Consider the following 19,758-nt stretch of genomic DNA (forward strand, 5'->3'; position numbering starts at 1 on the left):
TCAAGTCTCTTATCCCCTGGCTCCTGGCATTCCGCTCCCAGCTCCACTCCCCCTTGCCTTGCTGGCAACCCCTCAGTGAGCTTGAGCACACTGCTGCTCCACCACGGCTGACTCCCAGCCCATGGTCCCCTCCCATGTGCTGTTGCCCAGGGAACCAGGAGCGGTGGGAACCAGCCACTGGCCTCAGCATGTCTCACTAAAGTTGCTGTGCTGGGAGCTGCTTAATCAAAGGCCTATGTATGGGCTCATTAGTGTGGTCCACCACAAGGGCCAGCTCACAGGGGAGCTCCTAGGAAGGCTGGCTGGGGCCCCACTCCTCAAGCACACACCCTCACTCACCAAGGGGTTTCTCAGGCCCTTTCCAGGGAGCCCTGGGAACCCCTCTGCCCCTGCTCTAGAGGGTCCTCAGCTGTGGAGCCAACAAATTACCAACCCTCTGCACCCCCAAGGCAGTCAGCATTTTCTGCATCTGACTGCCAGCCCACTTTCTCCTTCAGGGTCTTGCCACTGTGGTTACAGGCAGCTCCCTAGCTTGTGGGAACCTGGGCTTGTAATTACTTGTGGGCCACTGGGGCTCCCTCTGGGGCTAGCTGTCTCCCAGGAAGTCTGCAGGACATCCTAGAGGCCTAGGGTTAGGCTCACTCCAGTGAAGGCCCACTCCACTGGGACAAGTAGGGCCCCAGGCCCCTCTGGAGGGAGATGCCAACACGGACACACCTGCCCTGACCCCCTACAGGAATCTTTTGCTCATGCTCCTAGGATTGGAGGTGTCTCCTTGGCCCCTGTATGCCTAGGCCTATTGGGAGCAGAGAAGAAGGAAGGAGCTGAATGTAGCAGACCCAGGACTCGAAAAGACTAGGTTTCTGTTTTCTTGGCTGCTTCTTGAATGCTCCTTGTTGGTCCCAGCAGAATGAGGAGGGGTGGGATGACTTTCTTGCATCAGCCTTCAACAGACTTGGAAGCCCTCACTCCCAGCCTTGGCACCTTGTTCTGGCTGCCAGCCCGGGCCTGGTATCTCTTGGGGAAAGGCATGGCATAGATGTTCTGCATGGGGGAAGAGTTGCAAAGGAGAGGCTGAGAGAGAAAGGCAGAATGTAAGAGAATCTGGGCCTTTCTGGAGCTTGTGGAGTGGCCCCAGACAGGCCTTCACACCCACTTCCTCCTGGGCCTGCATCTATCTGCCTTCCATACTCCTTGTCTCCCCCCATCTTTGCAGCCCCAGGACAGTCAAGGCCCCAGCACACAGAAAGGCAGGGCCTTCTGCAACCCCTGGGTGAGCAGAGTGGACACTCCCTGCTTCCTGGAGGAGCTGGAGAGGCAGGAATCTACTTTAATTCCCTAGTCTTCTCCATTTCGGGAGGTTGGCACCTTTAACTCCATCTGCCCTACCATCTGCTCTTTTTCATCCACATTGAGATTGCGCAGCTTATCAGCCAACTCTGGAGCTTTGCTGGAGGGTCTTCAGACCCTGGGGAAAGCCTGCCATGTCCCCTTCTGTACACCTTCCCCCAACATTCCTCATCCCAGTGGCTTTAACAAGACTCTCTCCCTTGAGTCTGTCAACACGGGGCTGTTAGGCCTCTGAGCAGGAGCCTGGCCCAGAGCTGAATCATTTATCTGTCTCAAGCCAGGGTTGATCTGAAGGGGGAAAGTTAGCTTCAGAGGTCACTTAGGGGTCATATCGCCAAATATGAGAGTATTGTTTTAAGCCCTGCAATGCTTTCTCAGCTGTGTGGTGTCTGACAGCACACCCGAGTGGCACCTTCATTCCCAGCCATTCCCTGCGAGCCCTGATGGGAGACCCAGGCTTGGGAGAAGATGCCCAGCAGCTGTTCTGAGTCAGCTTTGCTGCTCCAGGCCAGGTTTGGGGAATCACCACTGGGCTCTCCTCCTAGCCCAGTGGTTGACTCACCTCTGTCCTCTGGGCAAGCCCCCGCCTTCTGTCCCCATCCACCTGTTTGGACATTGTATGGAAGACACTTGGCAATCCTTGGCCCACACCCTAGGCAGTTCCTCTTAGAGAATGCCTCTACTATTTCTCTTTCACCAGTAAACATGGCCATAATCTGTTCTCCCTGGAGACCTTTGCTTGGGCTGTTATGGGGACCTCATTATGCAGGGGTGCACCCATTTTAGGGTTTAAATCCCAGTACTGTGCCTTTTAGGAGAGGATTGTGATGCCTGCCATGCCCTCCCCAGCCAACAGCCAGAGCCAGAGGAGTCTGAGCCTGATCCTGGCCACCAAAGCTAACCTCTCACCACTCACAGCGAGCAGGAAATGGGTGAGGTCTCACTGTGTCAGTACCTGCCACACAAACCTCTGCCCTCAAGCTGGGGGTGTTTCAGCCGTTTTCTCGCTTATATCTGGCCTGTTGGGGTTGGGGGCACACAGACTGGACTGCTTCCTCATCCCTGCCTCCTCCATTGCCATCACAGGTGCCAGAGCAGCTCCTTGGCAGGCCCTACCCTGTAAATAATGCATTTCCTCTTCCGAGAGAAGGAAAGGGAGGGAAAAAGAAAGCCAAACTTGTTGGGAAGCAAGAACAACATGTCAACACCAAGAGCAAACAAGGCCCCAGACAAAGTGTGGATTGTACCAAGGGGAAGGAGTGGGCATTGTCAGTGCTCTTTGCAGACTCAGAAATATCATTGACCACAGACTTTTAAATCAGATCTGTAGCAGCTGGGCTCCTGCCTGCAGCCCAGACCAGCCTGCCCAGGGTAGGCACTGATGAAGGTCACTTTTCAGGTTCCTTCTGGAACTTTCTGGGGCCTGGGGAATTGGGAGACTGTTAACAGTCCTCCGTCATCACAAACCAGCCAGGCTCTCTAAAAATACCTGGTATGAGCACCTTGGAGTAATCTGTTGGCTAGATTCCAAGCCCTCTCCCTGGCCAAAGGGTGGAGGTTAGAAGTGGGAGGTAGGGAGCTGCAGCCACCAACTCACCCCTGTTGGTTAGGCCTATGCCCAAAAAAACCCCCTTCACCTGCGAGCCTGAGTCTTTCCTAGCATGCCTTCACCATAGTCTTCTTGGGTGCCTTTTAAAAATGCAGATTTCTTTCCCTTGTCCAGGGTTATTCTAATTCAGAAGGTCTGAATGGGGCCTAGTGCCTCCATGTTTTCAAAAGCTTACCAGGGGAGTTTCCCATTCAGATTTGTTGGGGCTTTCCCCTCCCACTATGGAGTCTCCTCCTTCCAAACGCTATTTGTGCACAAACATAAGCATTTTATCCCTGGCTGTTAATGAGTGTAGACATCAGTGGGTGCTATTATTTTCTACTTCTGTTTTCTGGGCTAGAGTAACTGTTACTTTAACATATGTGCTCACCACACTGGTCTGGAAATTTGTCCCACTGTCCCTAGTGGGAAACCATCTTTGGGCATGGTTTGCCTTCCTTTCCAGTTGGCCAACCTGGTTTTTGAGCAGCTGTGTGTCTGTGATGCTTAAGGTTCTAGCCTTCTAGAGCTGAGTAGGTGGCTGGACATGTGTGGCTGGTTGGGGATGGGATTGCTGGTTTTCCAGGCTATGGGTAGAAACCCGATTTGGCCTCACCTCCCCCATCAGATGAGAGGAGTCAGCCCTGATTACATAGGGCTTCTAGAATTGGGGTACCTTCCCCAGATAGGAAAAGAGCATCCTCTACCACCATGAGGTCAGATCAATATTGTTCTAAAGTCCAGGAGACATGGACTGCCATAAGAATTCAGTGAAACAATGCTGATCAAGCACTTAGCCCAGCACCTGGCAAATGGAGGAGGCACTGCTCTTGCTACTGGTGGCGTTTTCATCACTACTGTCATTATCATAGCTATTCCTGTTATCATCTGTGGCAGCGCTGGGCAGCTCTGTGGGGACCCAGTGAGCTCCAAGAGCCCCAAGCCCTAGAGGTGCACAGGTTTTCCCACACTTGCATCACAGCAGGGAGTCTGTTACTCTGAGAGCACTCAGGAGGTGTTCCATCATAGCTGCCTATCTCCAGTGTCCTGTTGATAAAATCTGTTAACATTCTCAGCTCCTGGTCTGAAATATACAAAGAACAGGTCCTGTTTGTTCAATCCAAGCTTCTAAGGTTTAACTCCCAAAGGAAATTAAATTAGGTGCCTGGAGCTATGACAGTCTGCCATGTTTCTTTGCAGGGAATGTCATCCTTAATATCACGCAGATTTCATATATAGTTTTCCCCTTGTATTTCTTTTAAAATAATGTGACATTTCCTGCAGGAACCAGCATATCACCAAAAGTAAAAATGGAGGCATAACTAGGATTTGTCCCCTTTTTTTGTCTTGCAGTCCCCTCCTCCAGCTGAGTATAAAGTGAGTCTACACATAGATGGGACATGCTCAGTAGCTGCTCTGCTAAAAACCACCATAATTACCCTCTCTCCATCACCAATTCCAGACCTTTATCAGAAGAACTGGCTTAGAACTGAACTCAGGATTGGTGGGGTTACTTTTGCTGTTGTTGAAAAACAGCTCTTTGGAGTCTTACTGGGTGACCACGGTTCCTACGAACCCTCCCTGCACCCCATCTCACCCCCTATACTAGTTACTGCCCTGGACCTATCTACCTCTCTGGCAGAAGGTCCCTCCCTCCAAATTATTTGTGGGTTAGAAATCAGCCCATCCTGGCCAGACTGGAGCCATTGTAACATAATTGCATTTTAGGTATGCTTGTGTTTGTGCTAGCTAGCATTTGCAGAGATGGCAACAAGCCCCAGAAATGCTAAAAATATGAATGTGACTTTTGTACTACTCAAGCAGACTGGTGATAACTGGTAGAGAAACTCTGGACTTTTGAGGTAAAAAACCCTATGGATTAAGAAGAGGAGCAAGGGCTTAGACTGTGGGGGGATAGGGGTGTGACTGGGAAACAGTCACTGCTGTCTGTGAGAGGAGTTAGCCAGTCCCACCTTAGGGAGTATGGGGGAAGAACAGGGTGGGAGGGGGTGCCCTAAACTGACTCTGCCTGTCTAAACCTTGTCTCTCTCTTCACTTGAGGCCTGAGGCCTGGGCTCCTCAAACAGAAGCTTGGATGAGATCTGGGCCAGTAGCCAGAGTTCCCGACGGTGGGCTTGCAGCGTGGGAAGGATATGTCCTTTGGTCCCCCATCAACCCAGGGAAGGTGCATGTCCAGGTGGGGAATAGACTGCCTTCATGCCTGTGTCCCTAGGTCTCCACCCAGGGAATACTGTGGCATCGAACAGATTGATGGGCAGAGATGAGTGGAAGAATGAATAAATGAGTAAATGTCATGGGGGTAAGAGTACAGGATTTTGCAGCAGTATTTCAGATACTGACTTGAGAGTTCAGACATGACTGGGATATGGTCTTGTCTCAGCCACTCAAAGCTGTGTGACATGGGCATATTACATAATTTAACTGTGCCTCTAGTTTCCTCATCTATAAGGAGACTGGAGGAGATAAGACACATGGGCAGGTAGCACGGAGCCTGGGATGGTGGTGGTTTGCCTGTTCACTTGGGGTAGTTTTCTCATTCCTTGTTCCCACCTCTATCCCATCAACTTCCTTCCTTTGGAGTCCTCCATCCCGGGAGATCCCTAGTCATTCTGCTTGCTCTTCCCTGCTATTTCGCTTCATCTTAAAAGCTGACTATATTCCAAATGTTGAAACTTCTGTTCTTATCTGAGTGGACAACTCCCAGGGGAAACCCCATGCGTATTTTCTCAAGTTCTTGACCCCCATCCTTCTTGTAGGGGTTTCCCTCAGAGCCCTTCACCTTGGTCTTCACCCTATTGTCATTCTTCTACTGTGCCCTACCCAGAGCATTCAAAGTCTCCTGGAGGAGGCAAAGCAGAGATGGGTAGAGCCATACCCCCAGAGGGCAGAAGGGTCTGGTACAGAGCCCAGGAGGCCCCACGAGCCAGCACAGGGAGGAGAGGGGTAGAGAAAGAGGTCAGATTGGGAAGAAGAAAGCCATCCTCAGCTTGGGCCTGGTATAGTACAGGCCTGGGAAGAGCTTGGCCTGGCTCTTTGGAGCCAGCCTGAGCATGGGAGCCAGTTGGGAAAATAGCCCATCAGGTTGAGAAGGGCCTAAGTGCCCTTGGACATTCCCATTGGCCGTGAAAACGTGTTTAGGGGGTGGGGGTGGGGGTTGTGCCAGCCAAATAGTGAGGCCAGGCTGTCCTAGATATCAAAGCAGAGGTGACAAGGCATCAGACTCGAGCAACAAAGTGAAACAGCTGGGAGGTAACCTGGGGAAGAGGTTTCTCAAAGGAAGTTTTAAAGAACTCAGTGGCTGAATAGGGTGGGCAGGATGGGGGCTTAGGTGCTTCTGGCCTGAGAGAATGTGGATATCATGGGTGGAAACAGGAATCAAGAGTCCCTTTCTCATCTGTAAAATGAGACAGGTTGGTGTACAATCTCCAAATTCTCCAGCATAGACATTCTTGGATGTACCTTCTGGGGCATTTCCAGATTCCAGACAAGGCTTGTATTCCAAATGCAAACACATTCCTTTTGTCCTACCAAGTGGGGGCTGGGGGGACATGTGAGCCTGGCTGGGCAAGGAGGATGTTGGCAATCACTCTTCTCTGCCCCTCGGCTTTTCTGTTTCCCCTGTACTGTACTGCAATGTGCAGCAGGCCCAGACTGCCCAAACAGGGTATTTTCCCACCCACTTCCATGTCCCTTGTGGACTAGCACTACCACCCTTCAGTGTCCCCATGGTGCTTCCCCACTGTCCTCTGACGCCCTTCCTTCTCTGCCCCAGTCCCTCTGATACTGCAGGCAAGGGGAAGGAGAGAGGGCTGAGGCTGGAATAGGCCTCAAGCACTTCCCTCTGACCCTGGAACAGATCATCGTGGGCTCATCGCTCCTCTATGGCCAGAATGAAGAGTCAAAGCTTGGCAGTTGACAAAAATGCCATACATTTAATTAATTAATTAGTTTTTTAAAAACCTGCCTTGTGCCTTCTTTCCAGATTCTGTTGACTGAAGAGTTTGTAGAGAAAATGTTGGAGGACTTAGAAGACTTGACTTCTCCTGAGGAAGTAAGCCTGTTTGATTCTCTCTGACAACAGGTTCCAGTCTCTAGGAGCCTGTACATGTGTGTGTGTGTCTGTCTGTCTCTGAGGTGTGGGGATAGGCTGGAAAGGGGCCCCTGGAGGTGTTAAACAGCTTTATTGCTGTCTTCTCACCACCCTTGCCCTACCCCAGCCATCATTAAGGACCCCCAGAAATTGTCTGAATTGCCAGCTCCTGAGAGCCTCACTAGAGAGAGCCAGGGCCTCAGGCTAGTATGAGTTCTCCCCAGCCCCTACTGTTCTCTGGCAGGTACTGAACAGAAAGCTTATGCCTGCTGCTGGAGAACATTCCACTGGGGAGTTCTGGTGGGCAGCTCTCGCTTCAGGCCACCCAGGAGCCCCTCTGCCCCCTCACTTCTCCAGCCATAAGCTCTCCCCTCTTGGTCTGCCTCTTCCCCCACTAGTCCATAGCCAGTGGAGCTGGCAGGCCAGGTGGGAGCTTGTGCCTTCCCTAGCTACTCTGCTGGAGTACAGGAATGTAGCCCACAATCTCCTTTGTTTTTCTTCCTTGTTCCTGGCATCCTCATTTGCAGGGACTTACCTCATCCTGGAAAGTCCCTTCCTTGCCCAGCCTCCTACTAAGCAGCACCCCAGTGGGATCTGAGCCTTCCTGGCCTCAATGCCTGGTAGCTTAATGGAACATTAGAAAGCTGAGTTCTTCTAGGCTGTTTCCTGCCTGTGGCAGAGACAGACACTTCCTTTGCCCTTTGTGCCCAGAATATATTTGTGGGAGAGCTCCTTCACCTCCCAGGGGCCAGGCTTTCAAGCCAAAGGGAGGCAAGGCAGGAGCGAGCTTTCACCCAGAGCTGGAGCTTCCAGCAGCCAGGGATCCCAGGGCAAGGACATGGTGAGCCCCAATGTCTTTGGGGTGGAGGAGAGTACACAGGCAGGACTGTCCTGTCCTGGTCTCCAGGTGGACATGAACAAATCAGAGCCCAAGTCAGCCCCAATAGGATAGTGTCTTCTCTATCTACTGGGATGTGGCTTGAGAAATTAACTGATTTATATATTCAGAAGTCACCAAAGCACCCAGTCTGTGCCAGCCAATCAACCCCCACAAGTCACTAGGCCCTGAAGCCTGGCTTCCAGTCAATCAGACTAGAGCCAGCTGCCCAGAGCACTTCCGGAGGGGCCATGTCGCACTAGGGTGGCACTGTGCCAGACTGCTGCTTTGAGCTTGGGTGTTGAAGAGGTGGGAGGGGGTAGTCCAGGCAGGGGAGGGACAGGAGCCAGGGACTGCTTAGGAAAGTAGGTCACTAAAAATGACTTTTTTTTTTCTTTTTTTTTCTTTCCTGTCCAGAGGCTATCCCCACACCCTGCCCCATTCTCCACTTTGGTCCTAGCTTGGACAGTTCCCCATCAGAGGGAGGAAGAGGGGGCTAGACAGGAAGTGTCAGACCTGTCTGCTTCCAGCCCCAGCTCTAGGCAGGCTGCAATCCCGTTCTTCCTTACTTTCCAGCCTGGCCTGACTTCTTGCCTAGCCCATGGACAGTGGAAGCCATAAAAAGCAGAACCTGTTTCCAAGTCAGTGAGCATCTATAAGCACCAGCTGACTAGAATACAAAGGGAATAAGATATGTCAGCCTCTTCCCCCTACCCCTACCAGAAGCTCAAAAAACAAAACTAGACAAATCAGTGATTCCCAGGGTAGGGTAAGAAGACCCTAGGCTTTCCTTGGCCACCACTGGGATCATGCTCAGGCTGGTAACACTGGGAAGCAGATAAGAATGAACAGAGGGGAGCAGGATGGGGGTTTGCACCTCCCGCAGATACACAGGCCCAAGAAATCACTTCCAGCCACACTCCTCCACAGCTCTTACTGAGACCAAGCTAGGGCCTCCTTCCCTTTGGATCCTTTAGCAGAGGCCACAGAGGGCAGGTTCCAGGGTCCTTCTGCACCAGCCTTTGAAAGAGAAGCCATGGCAGGGACAGGACCACAGAGTTCCAGACCTCAAGCCACTTCCCTGTAGCATCTGCACCCTCCCTCTACCCCTCCACCCTGTCCACCAGCCCCAGGGCCTCAGGGAGCAGATTCCTTACATGCTTGTGGCCAGAGGCAGACCAAGGAAGTGAGCTGGAGGGAGGTCAGCACAGTGATGAAAGTTAGAAAACATGCCTCCTCCAACCCAGGTTAATTATTGGCGGTACAAGGGGAAAGAAGGGGTCACCGAACTCCAGCAACTTGACTCCAGCCACCCACCCGGGTCTAGCATTTGCGATTGAAGCCAGGTAACCAGTGGCCTGTCTTGCCTCCAGCACCTGAGGGACAGGGCCTGGGTGAGGGTCCTGATATCTCTCCAGGGAATCAGGGAAGAAAGCAAAGGGTTCTGCTAACTGTGTGCACTCTGACTCTATGCTTGCTCCCTCCACAGTTCAAACTTCCCAAAGAGTACAGCTGGCCTGAAAAGAAGCTGAAAGTCTCCATCCTACCTGATGTGGTGTTTGACAGTCCACTGCACTAGCCTGGGCTGGGCCCTGCAGGGGCCAAGGGAGAGCCCAGCTGCTCCCCGATGACTTCCAGTGTAACAACGCGTTAAAGAGATTCCCACAAATAAAAGGACAAGCGTGAGGATGACCACACAGCCACCACACCTGCAGCCCAGTGGGATACTGTGTGGAGGCCACAGGCCCCCACCTCACCGGCAGTTCAGCGGCCTCACCCCTCAGCTGACCAAGCCCATGGGCCCAGGACCAGGTCTCGCTGGGCCATGAGTGGACAAATGCAAACCTTCCTCTCCTGCTGCCACCACAGGTTCTGGTTTGAGATTTGACTCTGGACCTTTGATGTGCCCCTAGGTGGAGACAGGCCTCATTCCTACCTAACTCATCGCCAGGCAGCCCCGCAGGAGGGAGGTGGAGTGGCCATGTGGGCGCACTGCCAGCTCAACTCTGGAAAGCCTTTCCCAGTAGTCAAGCTTCCCTGACCACAGAATAATTCTTCCAATCATGTTTGATTTTCTTCCTCCTTATTTTATTTTGTAGAAACCGGATGGTATTTTATTGTCTTCAAAAATGTCCAGAAGTCATGTATATAATGTTTTTTAAACAGAACTTTATCCCCAGATGAACTTTCTCATTCTCTCAGACAGGGGCCTGGGGCCATCTCCCCCTGAACCGCTGCCAGAGAAGGAGCTAGTGTTCACCTGCCAGCCCAGGGCCCTGAGGAGCCAGCTTCAGAGAGGCTTTGCTTCTCAGCTTGGGCTAGTGGAGCCTAGGGCAGGGTGAGAGCTGAGACACTCCATCAGGCAGCCTTGAGCCCAGTTTAGCTGGGGCCAGGAAGGGGTGCCACTGGTCCCAGGGGCACTGGCCTTGACAAAGCTCAATGACCTTCAGGGTCTCAGAGACTTGGTGGCCCCAGCCTCATCTTTCAGGCCTTTTCTACCCAACCAGGCTTGACTGAGAGAGCGAGCGAGGCCCAGCACCTCAACAGACCATCCCAACCCTGCCACTTGGGGCCTGGGTCTCCAGCTCTTTGACCACTCCTGTCCCATTTCCTTATCCCTTGAGCCTCCCAGCCTCCAGGCTGCAAGACTCTGGCTTATTAAAAATGGAAAAATCAATTTATCAACATGTTTTCACTTTGATTTGCAAACGCTGCACTCTGCTGCCCTCCCGTCCTCCCTGTGTCCTTCCATTTCTCATCTTTCGTGTCCATTCCTTGCCCTGTCTCCATTCCTGCATCTTGGTCTCTTGCTGGTCTTAGTCCCTTGCCCCAAATATGGATCTCATGGTTTTCCTCCCAGAAGCAACCTATCTTTGGCCCATGGTTTTAGGGTTCCTATAGGTTTATCTCCCTCTTCTGACCTGCAATCAACAAGCCTCTTTCATACCCCCTCACCCCTGACTCTAGGGACTGCTGTTTCAAGATCCCCCTTCAGGCCTTTTCAAAGCAAAGTCCTTTTGTCTGTCAGCGACCTCACAGGACCACGCAGTGCCCCTGTCTGCACCCACGACACATATGGACACCACCCCAGTGCCACAGGGGCCCATGTGATGAGAGGTCCAGCCAAAGATCTGCCCTCAAGGATCATGAGGGCAGCAGCTGGGCTCTCCAGGGAGCAGAATTTCGACCTACAAGGGGCAATTAGGGCCTGGCCTCTTCTCTGCACACATCGCCAGGGCTACCTGGTTAACTCCATTACACACAGAGCTTCAGGGTGGATCATACAAGGAATGTAAGGAGATAAGCTCCAGGCCCCCACCAGCAAAGATGGAAGCTTCTCTCGACCTGATGTCAGCAGCAGCTGTGCCTTCTGCTCTGAGGACTTATCCAAAAGGGCATTTCCTGACCTTTGCCTACCATAGCATCCTCTGAAGTTCTTGTCTTCTGATGTTTGGTGGCCAGAGAGGTGCCATCAGCTTGCCTCCTTTCTGCCACCCTGACCTGCCCCTCCATAAATTCTTACTTTCTGGGGACCTGCCTCCACCTGTCTGGTTTGGGTGGGGCAAGAAAGGGTATTTTCTGAGCTAAGCTTTGTCATCAGTATGAGAGGCAGGAAGGAAGCAGGTGAGCTCTGAGATGATCAGCCCATGAAGCCAGTGGCCCCTTCTTGCCCCACCATGTCAGGAACCTCCAAGGTCCAGCTGGGGCCAGGCCTCCATCTCCTTTCCCTACAATTCACTGGCTCTGGGGGAGTGGCAGAGTGCCTACCATCTCTCTCCAGACCTTCTCTTGGGTGGTGGTGCCTTCAGGAGGTTTCTTGAGGAGGAGGCTCTCCAATGAGCTTTTGGCTGGTGAGAAGGACCCTCATTGAGGACCACGTGAGGCTGACTGTAGCATGCCCAGTACAGCGCACCTCACATATAGTGGTTGCTCACTAAATGTACCCCTTCTTTTCCTTCCTGCAGCTCTTTGGGAGTTGTGGCAGTGAGATGGACAGGTAAGAAGCCTCCATCCCTAAATCTGCCTGTTCCAGAGGCTTCCCTGAGGCTTGCCCAGTCCTACCCCCTCCCTCTAGGTCACTTTTAGAAGGAAGTTTCTGAGAGGAAGGGGCTCCCCCATGCTGTGTGCCTGCTACATAAGGCCGACTCCTGTGGCTTCTCCAGTCCACTGCGGGCTGCAAGAGGACCACAGATCCAGCTGCCACTCTGCGGGACTGGAGAGGCTCAGGCACGGTCTCAGGTCTGACCAGGGAGCTGGTGCCTCTTCCTGCTCTTCTCCTCCTCTTCCAAAGGCAAGACTTCAGGGCAGCGACTAAGCAATCCTGGAGAAAGTCTAAAGGGCTAGAGTGTTTTTAAAAATAAACACAGGGTCTTGGGACTGGGTTTTGAGATTGAATTGAAAGCAGGGAAAAAAACCTGAAGGTCAGTGCCCCTATGGGGCAGACCAGTAGGGAATTCCCTTAACTGTATTTTTTAATCTGGTTGTCTTTCCTCTCTGGCTTCCAGGTCTTCCATGACAGGTGAGGTACCTGGGTCCCTGTTACAAATCAGGAGCCCTGTAGAGAGAGCTTGCCTTTTGTACAAGTACATGAATGCTGCAATGAGCAGACTTTCGTAAAAATTTTATATTAGTTTCTAATGTCAATGGTGACTCGGTTCCTGGGGGCTGTAGCTAGCCTGGGACTTTTGTAAGAATTTTTGGGTGACTCACTTAGATGTCATTTCCTTCTTGCCCCCTCTTCCTCTGTATAATCTAAGTGCATTAAACATATTTGCAGAAGTGCCTGGGTCTTGTGCTCCTTTCTGGCTGCCTGGATTAGAGGAGCGGAAAGCCTGGGGCCCTTGCAAAGGGGGTGGGTTGAACTCAGCCACTTAGAAGAAGACAGGATGGGGAAAGGCCCCAAAAATTGCGTGGAAGGTGCACCAAGGAGCAGGATCGTGCTGCTGGTTACTCTTCAGTCATGCAGAAATTACTTTGCAGGGACAGACTCTCTTTCACTGGTCTTGAATTCCTCTAAGGTCAAGGGAATAGGAGCATGAAACATGGTCTTAGGGAAATGAGAGGGAGGGTAAAGACCCTCCATGCCACTTAATTCCTCTTCTACCCTCCTCTCTTCAAAAACTCCCTTTCTTTGAGAAGGTAGGCCTTCCTCACCTCCAGTTTTGGAGTCCTTGTGCCCCCTTCCAACAAAGGCCAATCCCTCACCAGACATCTAAATTCAATCTCATAACCCAGGGCCTGAAGGCAGGATGGAGGGAGAGCCTCAGAACTGTCACACCCACTGGGTGACAAAGAAGCCAGCCTACCCTTCCTATCAACTCCTCTGGGCCTGGTCTGGGTGAGGAGGTAGGGAGTCTTCCTCCCCTGGATTGCCCAGCTCCTGCCTCTGCAGGATCTGGTATGTCTCTCCAATGCCCCTGGGGCAGAAGGCAACATCCTGGTACCTTAGAGACAGGCAAAAGGGGGACTGTATCCAGATAGGGTCCCCAGGACCTGCAGGACTGCTCTGGGCCTCAAATTCTTTCCCTTGTTGCTAGGCCTGGTTGTCTGCTGTAGGGAATAGCATTACCTTTTAACCTGGTCCTCAGGATGGAGCTGTAGTGCCCAGGGGTTTCTGCTGGGGCTGGTGGCAGAAGTCGGAGGAACATCGCAAGAGGGAGGGGACAGGCAGGAGGTGTCAGCTCCTATGGAGGAACTCTTAGCTCCCCTCCTTGTCCTTTATGAAAACCAGCTGATTTTGGGGAAACTTTCCCATGCAGAAGTTAGTACTCCTCCTTCCCTGTGACCTCCTACTGAACTGTGGCTGCCCCTGCAGCAGTGGGGCAGGTCCTGTCTGGAGCCCTCAGCCCCTCTGGCAGTCACAGAAAGGGAGCTGGGAGGCTCTGGAGCCAAGCTGACAACCACAGGGTGGCCCAGGCCACACCTCTTCCCCTTCTCTTTTCTCCTTGGGGATTGGGGGTGGAGTGCTTATCTAATCCTCCTCATCTGACCAGTCTAGAAGGGCTCAGGGTCAGAGTAAAGTTCTGCCCCAGAGAGTAGAGTAGTAAGATCCTGTGTTTAGGTGGTTCTGGACTAGGCTGGGGTTGTTTCTGGGAAGAGAAGGGCTCCTGGGCCTATAGTGGAGACCCCATCCCTAGATTTAGGGAGGGGAGAAATCTGCCATGTGATCTTTAATGTCTTCTCCAAAGGGCCTGTGCATTCCTCCAGGTGTCTGGTCTGCCCCATGAGAATGGAGGATGGTGTGTCAGGGACCCTGGGGAGGGGGGCCCACAGGCTCCACAGGAGGAGCTATGGAACTAGGGAGCCTGAAGGTTTGCCAAACTGGCCAGACCAGAAGAAGAATGCAAGCTGAAAGTGACTCAGTCCATCCTGCCAGGCAGCGAGGCAGCTGCAAGCTGCAGATGGAGGAGGGGGGAGGCCAAGGGTGAAGAGAGTGATGAAGGGAGAGCTCCTGAGCAGAAGGGAGATGAGTCCCAAAACTGCAGGGACAGGTGAGGATGTGATCCGTGAGGGGCAGCCATCGCAGGCCCCTTCCATGGGGACACAGTGTGACTGACCCAGTCCCCTCCTTTCCTCCTTGGTGCCAGGAAATCTTTGGGAGAGAGTGAAGGGCTGGGTGGGGGGAGGTACAAGATACCTGCTGGGTGGGTGTCCCTGGTTTGTGTGAGTATAGCTCTCAGGGCACTTCTAATGGGCTTGTGGTGGGAGTAGGGGCCTTATTGGGGCCAAAGACCTGAGGGCAGAGGGTTCCTTTGTTTTTCCCAATTTCACCCACTGCCACCCCACACCCCATCTGAGAGCACTGAAGGGAGGAAGAATGTGGCTTCTGGGTCACAACCTTTACCAGACAGAGGAAGGCCGGCTGTGCATTTGCTGAATCTCTACAATAACACTGTGGGAACGGTAAGAACTAGAAAATATGTTCATTCACTTGTGCTTTCAAAAAACAACACCCGGCACTCTGCTATGTGCTGGGAGACTGGGCACAGGCCAGGCCTTAAGGAGCCCATAGTTCTGTGGGAGAAAACGAACAAGGAAACAATGACAAGGAAGGGCCGTAAAGAGGAAGGCAGACAGCTGCTTTCTGCCCTACCCCAGCTCCACAACTTAACTATCAGTGTGACTTTAGACAGATTTACTAACCTGTGCCTCAGTTTCTTCATCTGCAAGTAGATACTTGCTTCATAGAGATTTTGCAAGGATTGTTACCAGATAATACACACGTGATGCCTGGCACATAGTAACTGCTCAGTTAGCATTAACCCTTTACTAAGACTATGCTAGGGTATGGACCCACACAGAAAAGGTGTCCAACCCAATCTGGAGAATAAAGAAGGCCTCCTACAAGAAGTCCATCTAAGTCAAAGCCTGAAGGATGCTTAATAATGAAGGGCAAGAAAAGAGGGGCCTTTATTTTCAAAACCTCTCCAGGAAGACAGAACAAGGTCTAAAGCCCCCAACTCTTCTTGGGAACTGTAGAGTTAAAATTGCCTAGAGTAGGAGCAGTAGGGATGGAGAGAATTGATTGAACAAATACCTGTTAAGCACCTAGTATGTGCTAGCTCTCATTTTAGGCACCAGAGATACAGCATTAAAGGAAATCCTTCCTTTCAAAAATTTTAGTGATGGGAGGTAAATAATACTTTTTAAAAGTAGACTATGTAGTATGGGGAGATATGTGCTATGGAGAAAAAGCAGATGAGAGATAGGGCTGGGGGAGGGGTGCATTTTAAAATACAGAGGTCAGGGAAGGCCTCGCTGCATAACTGACATTTAAACAATAGATTTCATTGATAGAAGTGTGTAAAAGGGATATCTGAGGGAAAGATGGTCCAGGCAAAGTGAAGAGCAATTGCAAAGATCATGGGCAGAGGTGGGGAATAGCAGAGACATACCAAGAGGAATAACAGGTGATGCCAGTGTGGCTGGAGCAGAATGAGAGAAGGGAAATAATAGATTACTTACACAGAAGCCAGATTGTGTCGGAGTTTGCAGGCAATTATAAAACTTTGACTTTTATTCTAGTTGAAGTGGGAAGCCATTGGAAGATTTTTGAGCAGAAAAGGGACACAATCTGACTTACATCTTTAAAAAGTTACTCTGGCTACTCTGTTGAAAATTGACTCCAGAAGGTAAGGGCAGAAGCAGAGTAACCAGTTAGGACCTACTGAAATAATCCAGGCTAGAGATTATGGGGAAGTAATAGAGATGTTAAGAAGTAGTCAAAATTTGCTGAAGGATTGGCTGTGGGATGTTCACAGAGAAGCAGACGACTGCAGTGGAAACAGGTTTGGGGGGAGCAGAAATTAGTACAGTTTTGGACATGTTGAGTTTGAGATGGTCATTGTACCTCCAAATGAAGATGTCAAGTGAGCAACTAGTGTACAAGTGGATGATCCGAGAGAGACTTAAGAGAAGGAACTATAAGACCTGATGACTGACTGAATGAATAAGGGAGGTAAGCAATGGAGATGTCAAGGTTGCTTCCTTGATCCTTGACTTGGTAACTAAGTGGCTGACAGGTCCACTGATTGAGACAAGGGGCACAGTGAGGGGGAACAGGCTGGGATGTGAAGATGAAGAGTTTAGTTTCCAATACATTGAATTCAAGATGTCCATGGGACATTTGGGTGGAGAGCATAGTGGGCTACATGGATCTACAACCAGGAGGGTGAGGATCTCATCTGGAGATGTGGATTGGGGAACATCAGTATATAGGCCATAATAAAGCTTTAGGAATAAAGTAGATGCCCCAGGGAGCAAGTATAGATTAGAAAGAGAAAAGGGTAGAGGACAGGACTCTGCTGACACTTAATGGATGGAAACTGGAGAAGTCTGTGGTTAGGAAGATAAAACCAGAAGACTATGGTGTCTTACAAGTCAAGGAGAGCTATCCAGAAAGGCGAAAACGAGAGGAATCCTTTAGATTATCCTGGAGGTAATTGGTGAGGTGGCCATAGAAGGACCCTCCCACAGCTCCAAACTAGAGCTTGTTTCTTTGCACTGTCTTTAGAGCATGGAATTGAGGTTTAGGGCTTGGAAGCCAAGTTCTCTTTGTTTGTTCATTCAGACATACATTCACCCATTCATTTATTTACTCATTCAGCATTAGTCCTCCCGTGAGGGGATGCAAATCGCTAAAGAGACAGGCTCTGTTTTTGAAGAACCCACATTGGTTCCCCTCCCCCAACCCCAACCAGGAATAAGGTAGATGGACGTCCTGGAGCAGAAAAGCCCTCCAGTTTTATGGACGAATCAGGGACCTATGGGTCACACTGAATTTGATTTGAATCTCAGATCTACCATATATAATTGCTAATAATTCTGAAATCCATAATCTCCAACACAAACCTTCCCCCTGAATCTGTATACACAATTGTCTCCTCAACATTTCCACTGGGATATCTGTACTAACTCAAACTTAACTTAGAACTACTGAAAACCTCCCCACCCAATTTTATCCTCCTAAATTCTCTCCTTGGTAAGTGGCACCACCATCCAGCCTCTTGCTGAGGCCCAAATTCTAGGAATCATTTAAAAACTTTTGGGGGTAGGAGGATTAAAAAATGTGTGTGTGTGTCTGTGTGTATGGTAAGAATGTTTTGAAAGCTCAGAGGATATACTATATACAGTAATAAGCACATCTTGATCCCATTCCTACCCTATTACTATTATTGTGTTGATTCCTCTCCACCTCATATTTAATCCACATTTAGTCCTGTTGGCTCTACTTCCAAAATACATCCGAAATCTGACAGTTTCTCACAACCAGCTTCAAGCCCAAACTCCTTACTATTAATTACCTGCAAGGTCCTGTGTGTTCTGGCTCCTTTGTTTTTTCCTCCTTCACCACAAGGCCTTCTTTGGGGCCTGGAACTGCCTAATCTGCTTTTGCATTTGTTTTTCTTACTAATCAAAACACTCTTCCCCAGGTTGTCACTTGTCTGACTCTTAGTGTAACATTCAGGTCTCAGCTCAGATGTCACTTTTTCGGAGAGTCCTGTGTGAGCCCCTTAATATCACAGAAATTATCCTACACATTTAATTTTTTAAAAGTTTTTGTATATGTTCCCCAGGGAATCCCCAGGCCTAGAAAAATGCCTGGCACATAAAGGCTTTTGTTAAATATTTCTTAACAGACCGATTGACCTCCAGTAGATGACTTCAGTTCTTTAGGCCTCTGTTTCCTCAGTAATAGAAGAGGGATAATACGAATTTTGCTTGACAGTTAAGCGTCAGAACTCTGGGGGAAAGAATTAAGGACTTCGGGAAATTGCCCCACAGCGAACCTTTGCAACTCCCGGCTCAGTTCCATCTGACAGATGAGCGGACTAACAAACCATCCTCTTCCTCTCAGGTAAAAAGCTAGGTATGAAGAGGCTTAGGAAAAGGTGGTCCCACTACGCCAAGGTATCATTGCCCTTTTAAGAAGCGCGGACACCCCCCCACCCCAGCGTTCAATATACCAAAGTAGTGCAAGTCACGTGAGGCTCTAGCGTTTCCCCGCCCTCAGTTTGGGAACCAATAGCAGGAGCACCCTCCCGAACAGCCCCAACTAGAGACAGGGAAACGGGGAGGAGCCGGGAGCCACACAGGCTATAACAGCACTTCCGCACAATACGCCCCGCCCTCCCCCACTGCCCTCTCCCATCAGTTTATTCAGTGCCGGGTGGGCAGAACCAGCGGGTGCTGATTAAAGGAAGCGCCGTTGGGCTGCCACTTTCCCCTCGCGTCTCTTCCCCGGCTCTCCGCCCCTTTCGCGAGTAGCGGGACCGGCCTCGATGTAGGGACACCACCCTCCACCTTTCTCCGTCCTAGCTCTAGAGTCCCGCTCACAGTAGCCCCTTGCCCTCCCGCGTCCTCGCTCTGCCGGCTGCACTCTACTCCGAGTCCCCTGCTGCCCGCCGAGACTCCCAGGCCGGGCGGTGGCGGAAAGATAGGGGACCCCTGTGCGCCCCTCCAGTTGCTCCCGCGAGCCGGGGCCCTCCCCCGCCCTCGCAACAGCGCGGTAGGGACGCGGGCGTCCTTCCCCCCCAGCAGAGGCTGAGGGTCCGACCGGCGGGCAGCAGGGACGCCAGCCGCCGCCCCCCCACCTCCGCCACGCGCCCCTTTCCTGGGGGAGGGACAGTCGGAGCCTGAGCGAGCTGAGGCAGGAAAAGAGCTGCCCAGCCCGCAGATCGTTTTTATTACCGAGATTATTAAAGGAGGGCGGGGAACCTAGGATGCGAGGGAGGGGGCTTGAGACACAGCTATTTTTATTAAACGGATTATTCCTGAAATAATAATACACACGCAAGATGGCTGAAGGTGGCTGTGATAAGTGTTGGGTTTTTTTTCTTCCTCTCTTTTTTTTTTGATCTGAGGATAAAGCTCTGAGGCGACAGCCGCTGCGGAGACCCTGTCCGGAGTGCCCTCCCCTCAGTTGAGAACCTGCGGGCGGACGAACGGACGCACAGAAGAAGCGACTGGCGCGGGCCCGCCCTGGACGCGTCGCCTGGGCAGCAGCCGGGGGCCGCAGGCACTCGCCTTTCTGCCGACTTCTTCCAATTCTAATTTTTTTTTTTTTCGGGGAAGGACCGGGGTGGGAGGAGCAGAGGTGGAGAGAAATCAGGACTTGGCATTTTCTCCCATCTCTCTCTCCTAATTTGAGGGAGGCCAGCAGCCCTCCCCTTAAGGAAAAAAAAAAATCCCACCAGGAAAAAAAAAAAGATTGTGAGAGAGAAAACGCTGAGCACCCTCGAGCGAGCGCGCCCGGACCCCGAGCGCAGCGGCGGCCAGGAGCCCAAGATGGCTGGGCGCTGAGGGAGGCAGCCCGGCCCGGCTGGCTCGGCC

General features: G+C 51.4%; 1 protein-coding gene across 4 annotated transcripts in view; it reads left to right on the forward strand.

The window, feature by feature from the left end:
- The window catches only part of SUFU (SUFU negative regulator of hedgehog signaling), a 106,730-nt gene extending 94,025 nt beyond the window's left edge, over positions 1-12,705 (forward strand). For 2 of the 4 annotated variants that reach the window (XM_036898943.2, XM_036898945.2), the window contains exons 11-13: positions 6,942-7,010; positions 9,174-9,272; positions 9,416-12,705. In XM_036898943.2, coding sequence (XP_036754838.1) covers positions 6,942-7,010; positions 9,174-9,266 — 162 coding nt within the window. In that variant the 3' untranslated portion in view covers positions 9,267-9,272; positions 9,416-12,705. The remainder of the gene's footprint in view (positions 1-6,941; positions 7,011-9,173; positions 9,273-9,415) is intronic. The other 2 variants (XM_036898944.2, XM_036898946.2) reach the window with 1 other exon arrangement.
- Positions 12,706-19,758: the final 7,053 nt, after the last annotated feature.

Source organism: Manis pentadactyla, chromosome 8 (assembly GCF_030020395.1).
Source record: "Manis pentadactyla isolate mManPen7 chromosome 8, mManPen7.hap1, whole genome shotgun sequence".
NCBI lineage: Eukaryota > Metazoa > Chordata > Mammalia > Pholidota > Manidae > Manis > Manis pentadactyla.